Below are 15,700 nucleotides of genomic sequence, written 5' to 3' on the forward strand. Positions count from 1 at the left end.
ATAGCAGCGGCAGCAAACAAATAAACAACCAACTGTAACAAAACAAAACAAACAAAAACAAACAAAAACAAAACTAAATTCAAGAGAAGAATATCTTAACTAAATGTTATCAGAATTTAAATTAATCTCAATAAACATTAATGGTCTTAATAATAGCAACAAAAGAAGAAAAGTCTTTCCCAAACTCTTGAGCCAAAAAGCCCAAATAATATGTTTGCAAGAGGTACATATCAAATTCTCACACAAAAATGTCTGGAATTCCCCAAGTTGGGAGAACTTTATATATCATTAGACGAAAATTTAAAAAAAGAGGGGTGGCCACCTATGTGAAAAAAGAGTTAAAACCAAAAGAAATAAGAGCAGATCCAAAGGGAAGATATATAATAACGGAAATTGCGATTAATGGTGAGAAAGTAATAATAGTTAATATTTATGCCCCAAATCAAAAATGAAAACAATTTTACAAAAAAATACACGAAATTCTAATGCAAACTAATTCTGGAAACATCTGTGTAATAGGAGACTACAATAAGATTGTAGATCCAAACATAGATCATATGGCAGGAAATAAAAGTAAAATGAAAAGACCCACATTACCTATTACATTTTATAAAATGGCAGAGGAATTAGATCTTATCTGGAGATTGAGACATCCAAAAGAGAGACAATTCACCTTTTTCTCAGCACCACACAACTCCTCCAGAATAGATATGATATGGTTAAATAAAGGAATGTACAAAAGAATAAAATCAGTTGAAATAGAACCAAACACATGGGCTGATCACAATCTGCTAAAGATTATATGGCAGGGAGAAAGAAAAGAATATAGAAGATGGATACTAAGCACAAACCTGCTTCAAGATGATGACTACACAAAGATGATTAATAAAGAAATAGAATTATTCCTTGTAGATTACAAAAAACAACCCACCTCAATACAAGTAATTTGGGACACATTAAAAGCATACACTAGAGGATTAACAATAACACAGCAAAAAAAAGAAGAAGAAGAGAAGAATATAACCATTATATAAATAAAATTACAAGCTTAGAAAGAAATCTCCAACAAGACCCAACAAACAGCAAGACTCTAAAACTTTTGAGGGAAGCCAGATATAAAATAAACACCATCAATCAACAAGAACTAATCAGAAATATAAAGCAAACAAAACAAATTTATTTTGAAACAGCCAATAAACCAGGGAGATGGCTTTCCCAAAAGATCAAAAAAGCCAAAAGCGATAAACTGATCTATCAACTAGAAGACAAAAATGGAATGGTTCAATATATGGAACAACAAAAAAAAGAAATAATACAGGATTATTATAAAAATTTATATAAACAAGACTTAACAGAAACTCCAAAAATAACAAAATACATGCTAGAGAACAATACACTACAAATTGATGAACCGGATAAACAAATGTTAAATGATAAAATAACTATACAGGAAATCCCACTAGCCCTGAAAAAACAAAAAAGTAACAAATCCCCAGGCCCAGATGGGTTCCCAGGGGAATTCTATAAAAAGAATAATGAAATATTTGAACCCATCTTACTGGAAATGTACAATAAAATATTAGAACAGGCAAAAAACCCAGATTCATGGAGAGAATCATATATAACAGTAATTTTGAAAGAAGGACTTGAAAAAAATAAAATACAAAATTACAGACCAATATCGCTGCTGAGCACAGACTACAAGATCTTTATGTCTATACTAGCTGAAAGAACAAAAAAAAATTCTAAATAAAATTATTAACACAGATCAATGTAGTTTTCTACCACTTAGGCAAATTTCTAGTTGTACAAAGACAGTATTAGACATCTTGGAGTACTGTGACGCACATCAAGGAAGACAGGTAGTTCTCGCCTTCCTGGATGCACAGAAAGCATTTGATAACATCAGTTGGCAATATTTACTAGAATTACTTAGAGAATTAAAATTTGGGAATAAATTTGAAAATATCATCCAGAATATATACACCTCTCAGGCGGCCCGGGCAATAATTAATAGTGATATGACAAGCCTATTTCCCATAAAAAAGGGGGTATGCCAGGGTTGTCCAATGTCACCTCTTTTATTTATATTAACACAAGAATTATTATTAAACAAAATACGAAATAACAAATAAAAAAAGGAATTAAAATAAAGGATGAAGAATATAAACTGCAGGGATATGCAGATAATGTAGTTTTCTTTCTGGAAGACCCTATAAATTCAGGCCCTGAACTACTCAAAGAAATAGAGGGATTTGGTGAATTCTCAGGATTAAAAATTACTAAACAAAAGACAATGCTCATGACAAAAAATATGACTTTGAAGCAAATTAAAAAATTAGAAGATGTCACAAACCTCCAAACCACTAAAAAAACTAAATATTTGGGACTAACCATATCTAACAAGATTACATCCATCAAGAACGACAATTATGAAAAATTAGCACAAGAAACTAAAATAAATCTGGAAAAATGGGGGGATCTACAATTATCAATACTAGGCAGAATCGCGATAATAAAAATGAATATTCTCCCAAAATGTCTTAATCTTTTTCAAATTGCCCCTATCAATATAGATCAAAAAATTTTCAGAGAAATTAATAAAAACTTTTCGAAATTCATCTGGCAAAACAAAAAACCCAGAATCAAATTTTCATATCTCCAGGATAGCAAAAATAGAGGAGGCCTTGGACTCCTGGATCTAAAATTATACTACAACGCCGCTAGTCTAATATGGATAAAAGACTGGATCAATCTTACTAATAAAAGAATCCTAACACTGGAAGGCCATGACCTACAGATGGGTTGGCATGCACACCTCTGGAAAGATGAAATAAAAACGCAAACCACTTTCAATAAGCACCTGATTAGAAAATCTCTGCTAAAAACCTGGTATGAAGTTAAAAAGAAATACTACTTTAAAATTCCTAGATGGTTATCCACCATGGAAGCCATTATATATCCAAATTTGATAGATCCAACTAAAACCCTAAAATATAAAGACATCTTACATCTAAATGGGGATCTGAAAACCAGACAGGAACTTGAATCACATAACCATAAGATAGATTGGTGGACTTATACACAAATAAAATCCAGATACAACAAAGATAGACAAACTCCCGGCATTGAACTCTCCACCAAAACTTTAGATAAAATCTTAACAGGACACGAGGATAGACAGATCACTAAAATCTATCAACAATTCCTTGAACAGGACAGAATAGAAGATATAGTCAAAAACCCTATGATAGCTTGGGCTAAAAATGTCCAACACAACATACATTTAGCGAATTGGGAAAGATCATGGAACACAATCTCTAAAATTACATTGTCAGCGGCATACAAAGAAAATTATTATAAAATCTTTTATAGATGGTATATGCCTCCATCAAGGTTAGCGAAGATCTACCCGACACTACAGGACACCTGTTGGAAATGCAAAAAGCAAAAAGGTTCCTTTTTTCACATGTGGTGGTCCTGTCCTAACATTCAAAAAATATGGAAAACAACCCACAGATGGCTCACGGAAATTACAAAAGAGGAGATAGAATATACACCAGAAGGTATGCTCTTAGGAATCTGGAAAAGACATTACTCTAAGCAAACGCTCTTCCTCATGACACACATAAACACCGCAGTTAGAATTTCACTGGCACAAATGATATATTCAAAAGACAATAGAAACGGATTAAGATCTGCAAAAACAAAACATGTAAGAAATACTTTCTTTTTTATTTTGAAAACAATAAAGAAACTTTTTTTAAAAAAGAAAAGTGTTAAGGTTTGAAAGGAACAAAGTAGTTCAATTTTGACATTGACCTTCTTTCTCTTATTAAAAAATATAACTTAAGGAAACAACATTCAACTGGAATAAATGTCACTGCAAAATATGAGCCATAGGGTATAAAATTCAGCTCACCACATTCTGACAGGCAGGCAGCTTCTAGCAGAGCACTTTTGCAGAGCAAAAATCAGGTATTTAGGGGAGCATTTTCTGGCACCCCAAATCCAACACAGCATCCATGAAATCAACATTGAAACTCCATCCAGAATTACCCAAGATCCTTCCCTTTTATACCTGCTGGGAGTGGTCACGAAACCCCCTAGAGTTAAAACTACAAATTATTTTCTTTTACCATACAAGTGTGTTGTCTGCTTTCTAACCTCCTGAATCTAGCATCTAAAAGTGGCTCATCCACTCTAATGTCCCCTTCGTCCTCTGACTCGGACCAATCCCCCATTGATATATCTGCCCCACTGTGGGTGTGGCATATGCATTTTGTTTCAACATCTTTCAATGCAAATTTCTGCTCTGGGGTGGAGCTCCATTTTCGCTACCCCACTACATTTCCCCCGTCCAGGCAGTAGCCCATCCCTGACTATCTACTATATAAAGTGTGTGTACACGCACGCATGCACAGCTCTTCTAAAATTATACACATTCAACCTCATTCACTGCGAAAGGAAAAACATATCAAGAGCCCAGAAGGGGGGAAAAGAAAAAAAATCAAAAATTTGCTACTGATACTGTGCCCATCACTGATCTGCCCTCTCTGGTGGTTCCTTGGGTTCATCCAGGTCTATTTCTCAATCAGTTTCACTCTCTGCATCAGCTGGCAACCCCACTGGCCCAGGGTATCCAGAGGGGCCTGGCTCATCCTCCTCAGAATCTAACATTACCAGAGGTGGATGAGCTCACAACACCTATTGGGAGTGGTCACAATTCCCTAAAGTTAAAAACTACAGATTACTTCCTTTTTCCATGCAAGCATCTAATAAGAGGCCTGTGGTCTACCTCCTGCTCTGAGTCAGACATTACCATCCTTGGCATATATGCCACCTCTGGTGGTCACCCAGGTTTATCCAGGTCTATCTCTCCCTCACTATCACTCTCTGCATCAGCTGGCAAAACCACTGGCCCAGGGTACCAAGATCGGCCTGGCTCATCCTCCTCAGAATCTATCATTACCAGAGTGGGCTGAGGACCACTCACAACAGAGACAAAGTGTCATTTTAATCCCAATAAATGGCTGAATGTTTATGAAGATGGAGAAAGTTAAGATACTTTCTGATCAGGGTCATCACACTGTAGCAAGAAGTTTCCTCACAATCTATCAAAACTTTTTGTTTGAAAATGGCTTCAGTATTTTCTTTCTGTTCATTTGTCAATTTTTTCAAATTCACAAAAATAACCAATTTTCTTAGTTGATTGATTCTAGTACTGGAAATTCTTTCTTACTTAGAACTGCTGTATGTATAAGATATCTCTGAATCATTCCTGCAAAACATGAGTCAGTTGAGAAGGGCAGCATGGAAGTCAAATGAATGAATGAATGAATGAATTTTTAAAAATGAGAAATTCCTGATTACTCCCAGAATTCAAAAGCATATTTCTATAATTTTTGACCATATTTGAGAGGCCGCATGCATTAAGCGCGGGGCCGACATTTGCATTGGTCAACACGGCATGAATTTCCTGGTTGCAGCAGCGCGAGACCTCCCAGAATGCTTAGTGCGGGTCACGAGAGTGGAAGTGACTGGGCTTAGTGAGCAGCCTTTTTAAAAGGCCTGCAAGCCACCCAGCTCTTCCCTTCTTTGGCCTGGCTGCTAGCAAGTGCAGACTTCAAGAGCAAAAATCCGAGGCTTCCTCCTAAACTCTGCTGCTGCTGCTGCAGCTTCTCCTGCTGCTGAGCAGACAGGACCAAAGCTCATGGAACCACCCTCCTTTACCTCCTGGATGATGCCAAAGGAGAAGGCAGTGCTGTTTCAGAGCCCTGGGATCAAAGCGATTACCAGGGGCACATACAGGTTTGCGGGAAGGAAAGTGGGGGTGGACGGGAAGGCAGTGAGGCCATTTGGTAATGGAGCCTCCGAGGAGCCAGGAAGATAGACAGCTTCCCTTCTCCTCAGTGATGGAGTTGGTAAATGGCTCCTGGGATCATAGCGATTGCCAGGAGCAGTTTCGGATCATGAGGAAGGGGCAGCGGGGATGGCTAACTCCAGTTGCAAGGTGGGAGGGAGAACCTATCGTTGTTTTAAAGCTGCAACCATGAGGTTACTTGGAAGCTCCTCAGGTGCTTTGCATGGGGAGGTTTGGGAGCTGCAGCTCCAACGGGGTGCAAGCGCGGGTGAAGAGCGCCGCTGGAAAAGCACCCCAGTGCGCCAGGAAGTCAGTGCTGTGATGATCCGGCACCAACACAAATGGCGACCCCGCACTGAGTACACGCATCCTCTCAAAAGTGATGCATCCACACTGCCATATAATACATATCATTCAATGGGCAGATGGTAGGAAGTTTCCTTTTTCCTTTTATAGTTTAGGATCTTTTCTAAGCCTATCAGTGAAGGACAGACTTTCCCTATTCCCACCAGTTTTAAATATCATCTGTGGTATTGGAACATTTATGAAATGAGTTTTGCAAAATCAAGGTAAATGTGTCCAAATCTGTAAGTATTTACCAGCAATAATTAGCTCTGACAATTGTAGAATATGTGCTGATAATCTTTTCTAAGGAAAAGAAAAAAGGGTATGTGATAGGCTGTTGTTTCATGAAAGATTGCTTAAATGATTTCTACTAGTATATCATACAATACAGACACTTGAGTGCATCTTCCGGAAGGCGATATGGTAATCATGTATGTACAACCTTTCATTGCATATTATGAGAATTGGGCTAAATTCCTTATGAAATAGACATTGCCTAAAACTGGTTTGTCTGCAATTAATAACTGCATTTTAAACTGCCTGGAATAAAAAGTGAAAAAAATCATAAAATAATATATTGCTGCATATTACAAAGAAAATTATCTAAAGTTCATGATTATCAAACTTTAATAATATATTTCAAATGCGGTTAGGGTTAATATTAGGCAAAATGTTTATCATACAACAAAGTAAATTTTATCAGAAATTTACAGTAGTAAACTATTCCCAATCCTATAGAAACATAGAAGATTGATGGTAGAAAATAGACCTCATGGTCCATCTAGTCTGCTCTTAAACTATTTCCTGCATTTTATCTTAGGATGGATATATGTTTATCCCAGGCATGTTTAAATTCAGTTACTGTGGATTTACCAACCACATCTGCTGGAAATTTGTTCCAACAACTACTACTCTTTCAGTAAAATAATATGTTCTCATGTTGCTTCTGATATTTTCCCCAACTAACCTCAGATTGTGCCCCCTCATTCTTATGTTCACTTTCACTTCATTTTTTATCATTAAAATGTTGGCATCTTGGAGTATTGCTTCATGTTAAGCAGGATATAAAGAGCACTACTTTCTGTCATCTCTTATTTCATGTTGATAGAGGATTTTATAAAGGGCTGGAATCATAGTTCTTAATATACAATGCTCCCATGCTGTACCTTCTCTACAGGGATGTGACACAAATTCCAAGTGGTAGGTGCTCCATCAATGGATGCTTTCAAAAGAGACTGAGTATCTATTTATCTAAAATGGCATGGAGTCTCCTGTTTGAGCAAGGGTTGGATTAGATGACTTTTGAAGTTCCTTCCAACTGTTATTCTATGTTTTGAATACTTTCAATAGAAAGCCAAGGCTTTACGCTATGGCAACGAAACCAAGACATTTTAAGTACAAATAAAAGTGGCAGAACTTTAGAAATTATTGAACAAAAGCTAAGCACTAGGATTTTCAGAGCTCGAAAGTAATGTTCAGATAAAGAGAAATAGAAACTTATTTCTGAGTAAGCTATAATTTTAATTTAACCCATGTGCTAGCATTAAGTAAAATATTTGCATTTGATGACTTGTATGGCACTTAACCTGCCTTCAAAAAACAAACAATCAAATCATTCAATTATTTTCCACTCTGAGAGAGTAAATAGATGCTACTTGGGTGCGTTATTGGAATTTTTCAGCTGTTTTTCCTTTATTCTTTAACCTTTAGCCATGCTTATGGTTTTGGCCTACTAGTGATAATCAAGGCCATCTTTTAACCTTTAAGAGCTTACTGGTCATCCATTTGCCTTGGGCTATTTTCACAAGCTGGTCCCATTACTTGGCTTTCCTCTATAATTCTGTTAAAAGGTTCATACAGGGTAATTGCAGTCTTCTCTTTACACAGTTTGATGCATTTAATAAGCTAGTAATGAGGGGCTCAGATTTAAGCAGGAGTCAAAGAAAGGATGAAGGTGAAACATAAACACAGAGGATGCTTAATTGTTATTTGCTGGGATCATTAATTTCACTTGAAGGCAAAACTTCCTGTATCCTTTAAGGACTTTAACATGGAATCTGCACTTTGTCCCTGGCTAAGTTATTTATGTATTCATGATTGAGTGAACTTACATAACTACATAACTATTGAAAGGAGTGTGCTTCGAGCAAATTAAATGAAAAATAAGCTATGTTAAGAGTGAGGATAACACAGGTGCTAGGACCCCTCCAACTCCATGGGGGCGCAGGGCATCCAGCTTGAATGACTTATTAAATCCAGTCTGCAACTGTCATGTTTCAAAGGATACCTAGGACACTAGGGCTATAGATTGACAGAATATGCTTCAAGGAGTATAAATGCTGGCACCCAGCTAATGAGCTTGGTTTATTATTTAGTTATGTATTTATTTTTCTTCATTTACTTATTCGAGTTTTAAATAGATGCATTTAGGAGGACATTCACACGGCAATATAGCATGCAAAGTACCGCTCAGGGGCCATGCCATTAAAGAGGCAAACTGGCACTCAGGTAAAAGTAAATCAAGCAGACATTTCACCGGCTCTACAATCACATTAGAGACAAGGACGGTATTTTCCCCACAACAGAGTGACACTATAACATTGGGAATTGGGGTTATGGGATTTTCCCTAATTTTATTCACTAATGAAGTTTGGGGGATGTACTAAGAGTTTCAGTATGAAGGAACATAAGGGTTTGTACTGGGTGATTTGTAATTATAATACAGCTTAGCAGAAACATTGTTGATACTCGGTAATCAAATGATGCAGTAAGCAATCACCTCTGAGGTGGTGCAGCACCTTATTTTAGTTCTTGCAGCCTACCATAATTGTTATTAAGCTGGGGTGCCAGGCACTCCATTGAATGGCACTTAGTAACCACGTAGGAGTATTCTGCTTTCCCAACAGTAGTACTAGAGCATTGGACAACTTGTCCAATGGCTGGGGAAGAGAGAAGGCAACAAAACACCCAGTCCGTTAACAGGGAGTGTGTGCATGTAGGCAGGCGGAGTGCAGCCCAAATGGCAAATGGTTAGGGCGTATGGTATCCAGAAGTGATGGACACATTGACCCAACTAAACATTGATATGGTGCCATAGCTCGAGCACAGGAGATACAGTGGGACCAAGCAGTATCAAGCCAACACCTACGGGCGGCAAGTGCACCTGGGTGTACATATACGCAGAGGTAGATAGGTTGCAGGTCAGCTGGCCGTGGATATTTTGCAGAGGGGTGCAGAGTATAACCAAGTTATGCCTTTTAAAGGAATAGTAACTCAAATTCGCCGAAGAATGTTAGTTTTATTCTAATTGACGTATTACATAAAGTGGATGGTTAAAGTAATTTAAAGTAATCTATAACATTTTATATATAAATAAAGCAGCTATCAAGGTAAATTTAAATGCCTTTAAAGTAACCTCATTAAGCGTAGCCATGTACCATGGTCAAGGACCCTACTATAACAAAAACACCATTTTAATTCACCGAAGGGGAGGCATGCTATGGACACAGCTATGGACAGCCAACTGGCAGGTCTAACTTTCCTGGCCAAGGCTTATGGCTTCCAGGACGCATCAGGCGATTTCAGGGTACAGAGAATGCTGGAGAGATGGCCCAGGGAAAGGATTCAAAGGGGGAGGCTTTGGGAAGCCTCCCTCCATTTACCAACTACTTGGGGATCATGGGTTGGAAGATACTTGGGGATCATGGGTTGGAAGATACTTGGGGATCATGGGTTGGAAGATACTTGGGGATCATGGGTTGGAAGATACTTGACCCTTCGCCTTAGTAGGCACTGCTGTTCTACACAGTGGCCACTACACAGTTTTTTTAGAGCATTTTGGGTCAGAGAGGTGCTGGCATCATCTTGCAGGGACAAATCATTTAATGCTTCCCAGGCCAGTGATCCAATAATAAACAAGTTCAATGGCTGGATCAGCAGGTTTCTCAACGGAGAAAATGGTATCCATTAGCAAATGAAAGTTGGGGGCCTACATGGAGTTCATTCAGAGCACCTGAGTGGGGCTAGTATGGGCCCGGGCAGTTAACGATGTTTGTTTTCTCATTTCTCCAGGTCCTGATTCTGTTCCACATTGTTACATGCAAGTGCTAAGGAGTTGCCCCTTCGTTTGCCCATAGTATTGATCTGCAGCCACAACGTGGCATTTTGGGCTGGAAGAAGTGCTGCATCATCATCTTGGGGAATGCAACTGTCGCTGAATCTCTGGGCCATAGTGGAATGGCTGGGGCACAGAGGTCTCCGTTGAGACAGGGCTTCTCCAATTGTTTGAAATATGGAGCCGCAGATGGGCCAAACCCAAGTGATTGGTGTTGCACTTCAGTGGCAATCACCTTGATTTGTGTCAGGCTTGGCACTGGTGTGTCAAGCCATTGTTGACCCTCGGGTCTTGTGGAGTATATGGCTCAACACACATTGTATGTGGTTTGAGATCCTTCAAGGAAGGGGTGAAGAGATGCCATCAAACCAATGGCAAGGATACAGGTAGCAGAACAGGAGGCAAGATATGTTAAAGCAAATGGTGGCTCAGTGATTAGACTCCCAGGCATATGCTTGAGTGTACCAGCCTTTATCAGGATGATGAGTTCACCTATCAGATGTCGGGAATGACATTTTCCTTCAAGGCCTGCAAAGGTGCCTGCAAAAGCTGGTGCAGGATTAGGGGGGAGTCACGGGGCCAAGATAGAGATCTGACCCCCTGCTGTGGCAGTAACGGAATGGAAAAGGGTATCAGTAGCAACTGTGTGTTCTCCATTGGGCATCTTTTGGAAGATGATTGGCTGCCCCTTTCTATAGCTCATGCTGCCTACACAACCGGGGTGGTGGAGAGGGGGTGCCTTTGGGGCTCACATCATTTCCAGTTCCGGGTCATGGGGGGGTGAGCCCTCCCACACGCTTGAGGCGTGGCTTACAGGGCTGGGCATAGGCTAGAGATAGCCTCACATTGCCCAGGCTGGAGTTACGCCCATTTAGTTGCCCAAGTATGTTACACATAGGAACTTCCACCCCATTTAGTGACCTCTGCAGGTCTTCTATGTGTATATTTAATAAAGTGGCCCTTATTACCCAGCTCTCATGTCCGTGTGTTATTCCGCATCCAGTGCAAAAGTCTGACATAAGGACATCCTTGCACTCTTTTATTTTTATTAGAAGCACTGAATTTAAGAAAGTCCACCATGGACTTGAAGAGCACTGAATTTAAGAAAGTCCACCATCACCAGAATTTATACTTCTGGGAGTCCCAAAGTGGAAGAGAATTCATTACCCAAAAGAGCAAAAGTGAGAATGAGAGACTGCATTGAAACTGAGGGTTTTCCCTGTTCTAAGTGAAGAAGAGAAGTCAGCCAGTCTGACAAAAGGGGTAAGATCAATCATCCATTTGGATGCTTTATTGCTATGAAAATGAAAATGGACAAAAGAGAAGAAGAGTCCCCTCAACCACCACAATCAAGAAGAGAAAATGATTCCTGGCTGATTTAGTTATGGAGGGAAGCAGATGATGCAGAGAGCGAAGGAGGCAAATTGGGAGATATTTCAATCATTTTCATGCAATCTTAAAGAAACTTAATTATAGGAGCAGAAAAGAGGGAAAAATTACCTGTAAACCTTTTCAAATGTCAAGTCAATATCTGGGTTTTTCAGAATGATGCCAGATAGATAGTGTTTCCATTGGTGATTAAGCAAGTAGGGTGTGTCCAAAATCTAAAATGCAATTTAAAGAAGATTGACTTATAAATCTAATTTGGCTTCTACAAACAATGCAGGTAGTCCTCCATTTACCACCACAATTGCCCCCCAAATTGCTGGTTTTAAGTGAAACATTAGTTAAGTGAGCTTTGCCCCATTTTACGACCTTTCTTACCACAGTTGTTAAGTAAATCACTACAGTTGATAAGTTAACCCAGTTAAGTGAATCTGGCTTCCCCATTGATTCTGCCTATGAGAAGCTTGCAAAACGTGATCACCTGACCTATGATCATAAATATGAATGTTACCAAGCATCTAATTTTTGATCATATGATCATGGGAATGCTGCAACAGTCCTAACTGTGAAAAATAACCATAAGTCACATTCTTCAGTGCCATTGTAACTTTGAATGGTCAACTAAATAAACTGTTGTAAGTCAAGGACTACCTGTATACCCATTTCCTAAACATAATGATGATATTACCTAGAGTGGTTTCTTTATAGTGTTTCAGAAGCCATGTTATTCATTAACCTTTATTGAAGTACAAAATAGGAAGTTAGTTTAGATCAAGTGGAGTTATTTAAGTAATAACTTGGAATGACTGAAAAACCAAATGGGGAATCCAGTTCGTATCTAATTGGTTCCAGGAAGTTCTTTTAAACTTGTTTCCTCATTTATAATACAGTATACGGCTAATATTATCACAATCTACTTTACAGGAGTACTTTAAAGATGATACAATAATGACTGTCTTACATCTACCTCAAGCTATAAATTAGTACCACAATAAATCATGTGTTAGGGCAGAGGTTCCCAACCCGGTCCATGGACCAGTTTCAGTAGGCCGCAATTGGGCCACGCAAACAAGTGAAATCCATCTGTGGGATGCAGGCAGCTCCCTCTGGTTTGCAGAAAAACCTCTCTCCACAGAACTGGTCCTTGGTACCAAATGGATTTTGGCCACTGTGTTAGGCATGCTGCCACCTCCTCCTTGCTGGCTTGTGGGCAGGTATAGCTAACAATCCACAGAGGTTTCCTGCTGTGGATTGGTTATAATTCTGAATCAAGAACTTGGGCTTGTTTCACTCACAGAAAAAGCCAAGGGAAGAAGCAATGAAGTGGTTAATAACCCAGAAGTGACCTGTCATTCTCTAGCTGTGAATTTCATGGAAGAAACCAACAAAATTAAATTATGGCCTTACATGTTGTATGAATATGTCATAGTTTCAAGCAGGGGTCCCCAAACTTTTTACACAGGGGGCCAGTTCACTGTCCCTCGGACTGTTGGAGGGCCGGACTATAAAAAAACCTATGAACAGATTCCTATGCACACTGCACATACTTTATTTCTTTCTCTTTCTCTCTCTCTCTCTTGCTTTCTCTCTCTCTCTCTTGCTTTCTCTCTTTCTCTCTTGCTTTCTTTCTGTCTCTTGCTCTCTCTGTCTCTTTCTCACTCTCTCTTGCTATCTCTCTTCCTCCCTCCCTCCCTCCCTTTCTCTCTCCCTCTCTTTCTCCCCCTTCCTTCCTTCCCTCCCTCCTTCCTTCCTCTCCACTTCTCTTTCCCTCGCTCTTTTCCCCTTCTCTTTCCCTTTTCTTTCTTTCTCTCCACTTCTCTCTCTCTCTTTTCCCTCTTCTACCCTCCCTCTTCTCTCCCCGTGGAGGACTCACCTGACAAGCCTCGACCTTCTGACCCCAGACTCCCATTCAATCCCCATTCAGAAAACAGGAGCTAGTAACTCAAAGAGGAGGAGGGGTGTGTGCATATATGTGTGTGTGTTGTGCCCAGCTCGGCTTTCGGCAAGCCTTACTTTACCTGGGGTGAGATGAGATTGAGGGGGACGTTCTCACTGCTTTTCTAGTGCGGCCTTGGAAAAGACCCGCGGGCCAGATAAATGGCCTCAGCGGGCCGCATGTGGCCCACGGGCCATAGTTTGGGGACCGCTGGTTTCAAGTAATACCCTAACTAAGTAAGACTCCTAGGCAATCATTTCCTCAAAGTTCTATTTTATTAGAGATGTCATATTGGCACATGTTCCAGGATTCAAAAGTATTTTGAATGTTTTACAAGTGCATGACAAACCTTAGAATAATCAGAAAAGATATGGATATCAAAGGTTTCAGTAGGTTCTGACCAGTTCTGGAGAACCTGGAATCGAAATTTTGAGTAATAATAACAATAATAACAACAACAGAGTTGAAAGGGACCTTGGAGGTCTTCTAGTCCAACCCCCTTCTTAGGCAGGCAACTTACACCACTTCAGACAAATGATTATCCAATACCTTAACAACTTTCACTGTTGGAACATTCACAACTTCTGGAGGCAAGCTGTTCCACTGATTAATTATTCTAATGGTCAGGAAATTTCTCCTTAGTACTAAGCTGCTTCTCTCGTTTAGTTTTCATCCATTACTTATACGTCTACCCTCAGGTGCTTTGGAGAATAGTTTGATTCCCTCTTCTTTGTGGCAACCCATGAGATATTGGAATGCTGATATTATGTCTCCTCTAGTCCTTCTTTTCATTAAACCAGACATATCCAGTTCCTGCAACCGTTCTTCATATGTTTTAGCATCCAATCCCCTAATCATCTTTGTTGTTCTCTGCACTCTTTCTAGAGTCTCAAAATTCTTTTTACATCATGGTGACCAAAGCTGAATGCAGTATTTGGAGTGTGGCCGTACCAAGGCATTATAAAGTGATATTAACACTTCATGTGATCTTGGTTCTATCCCTCTGATAATGAAGCCTAGAACATTGGCTTTTTTGGTAGCAGCTGCACATTGCTGGTTCATATATAAATGGTTGTCCACTAGGACTCTAAGATACCTCTCACAGTTAGTACTGTTGAGCAAGGTACCACATATATTGCATCTATAGATTTTGTTTTTCTTACCTAAATGTACAATGTACAAAAATACAATGTACAAAGTAGGTCGGAAAACTGCTAAATACCACCTCTAACTGGCTCTACCCACATATATTCCTGTCTCCCAAATCCCAGCGGATCTGGAGGAAATGGGGATATTGCAGTAAACTTCCTATGGAGTGGGGAAGGAATGTATTCTTCCCTGGCACACCCACCAAGCGATGGCCACCAAGCCACGGCCACAGTTTAATTTTGGGTCAAACACGGGTCCGCTATTCTGGGAGTTGAAGTCCATTCATCTGAAATATGTCATGGTTGAGAAACATGAGACTACATTAATGGATCTACTTGTTAAACCTAATGTGATTCCAAAGCAGTAGGACCTTGTTTTGAGCTCTGGGTAGTAAAATAATTTGAATCCCACCACTGAAATCCATGATTATATGGAGTTCCTTACTTGAAATAAAGTCTTGTCATCAAATGATTCACATATCAGCTTCTCCATGTTTCCACCGGCAATGAATGTTACCACTACTGTCAGCATCAGAACCCAGGAGAAGAGGAAGCTGAAAGTAACTCCACTGATGGAAGGACAGGTAGTGGTTGAGTGGTGGAGAGAGACAAGAAACAGCATTTTAAGAATACATTCTCTTGTGAATATTTTATCAGCCAATTTAGACCAAGAAAAACAACATCTAAGAACATCTATTAATTCAGAACTCTGCAATGATTTCTCAGAACAAAAATAAGTCTGCAAGTACAGGAGAGGGAACAATGTATGTAAAATCTTCTCTGCTGAAATAGCTTTGCTTGAGAATCTGTGAAAAGAGGAGCAGGACAGAATGCAAAATTTCTAAAATACAGTATATGAATTTTGAGTCTGATGTGAGAAGGTTTAGCATTTCTTCCACAATTCTATT

The 15,700-nt window shown here is 39.4% G+C and overlaps 1 protein-coding gene across 1 annotated transcript in view; it reads right to left on the bottom strand.

Annotated features, from left to right (window-relative positions):
- The window catches only part of PROM1 (prominin 1), a 541,566-nt gene that overhangs the window by 117,975 nt on the left and 407,891 nt on the right, over positions 1-15,700 (bottom strand). The window contains exons 14-15 of the mRNA XM_070757376.1: positions 15,238-15,361; positions 11,823-11,926 (exon numbers count right to left, since the gene is read on the bottom strand). Coding sequence (XP_070613477.1) covers positions 11,823-11,926; positions 15,238-15,361 — 228 coding nt within the window. The remainder of the gene's footprint in view (positions 1-11,822; positions 11,927-15,237; positions 15,362-15,700) is intronic.

The sequence above is a fragment of the Erythrolamprus reginae genome, chromosome 7, assembly GCF_031021105.1.
Source record: "Erythrolamprus reginae isolate rEryReg1 chromosome 7, rEryReg1.hap1, whole genome shotgun sequence".
Classification (NCBI taxonomy): domain Eukaryota; kingdom Metazoa; phylum Chordata; class Lepidosauria; order Squamata; family Dipsadidae; genus Erythrolamprus; species Erythrolamprus reginae.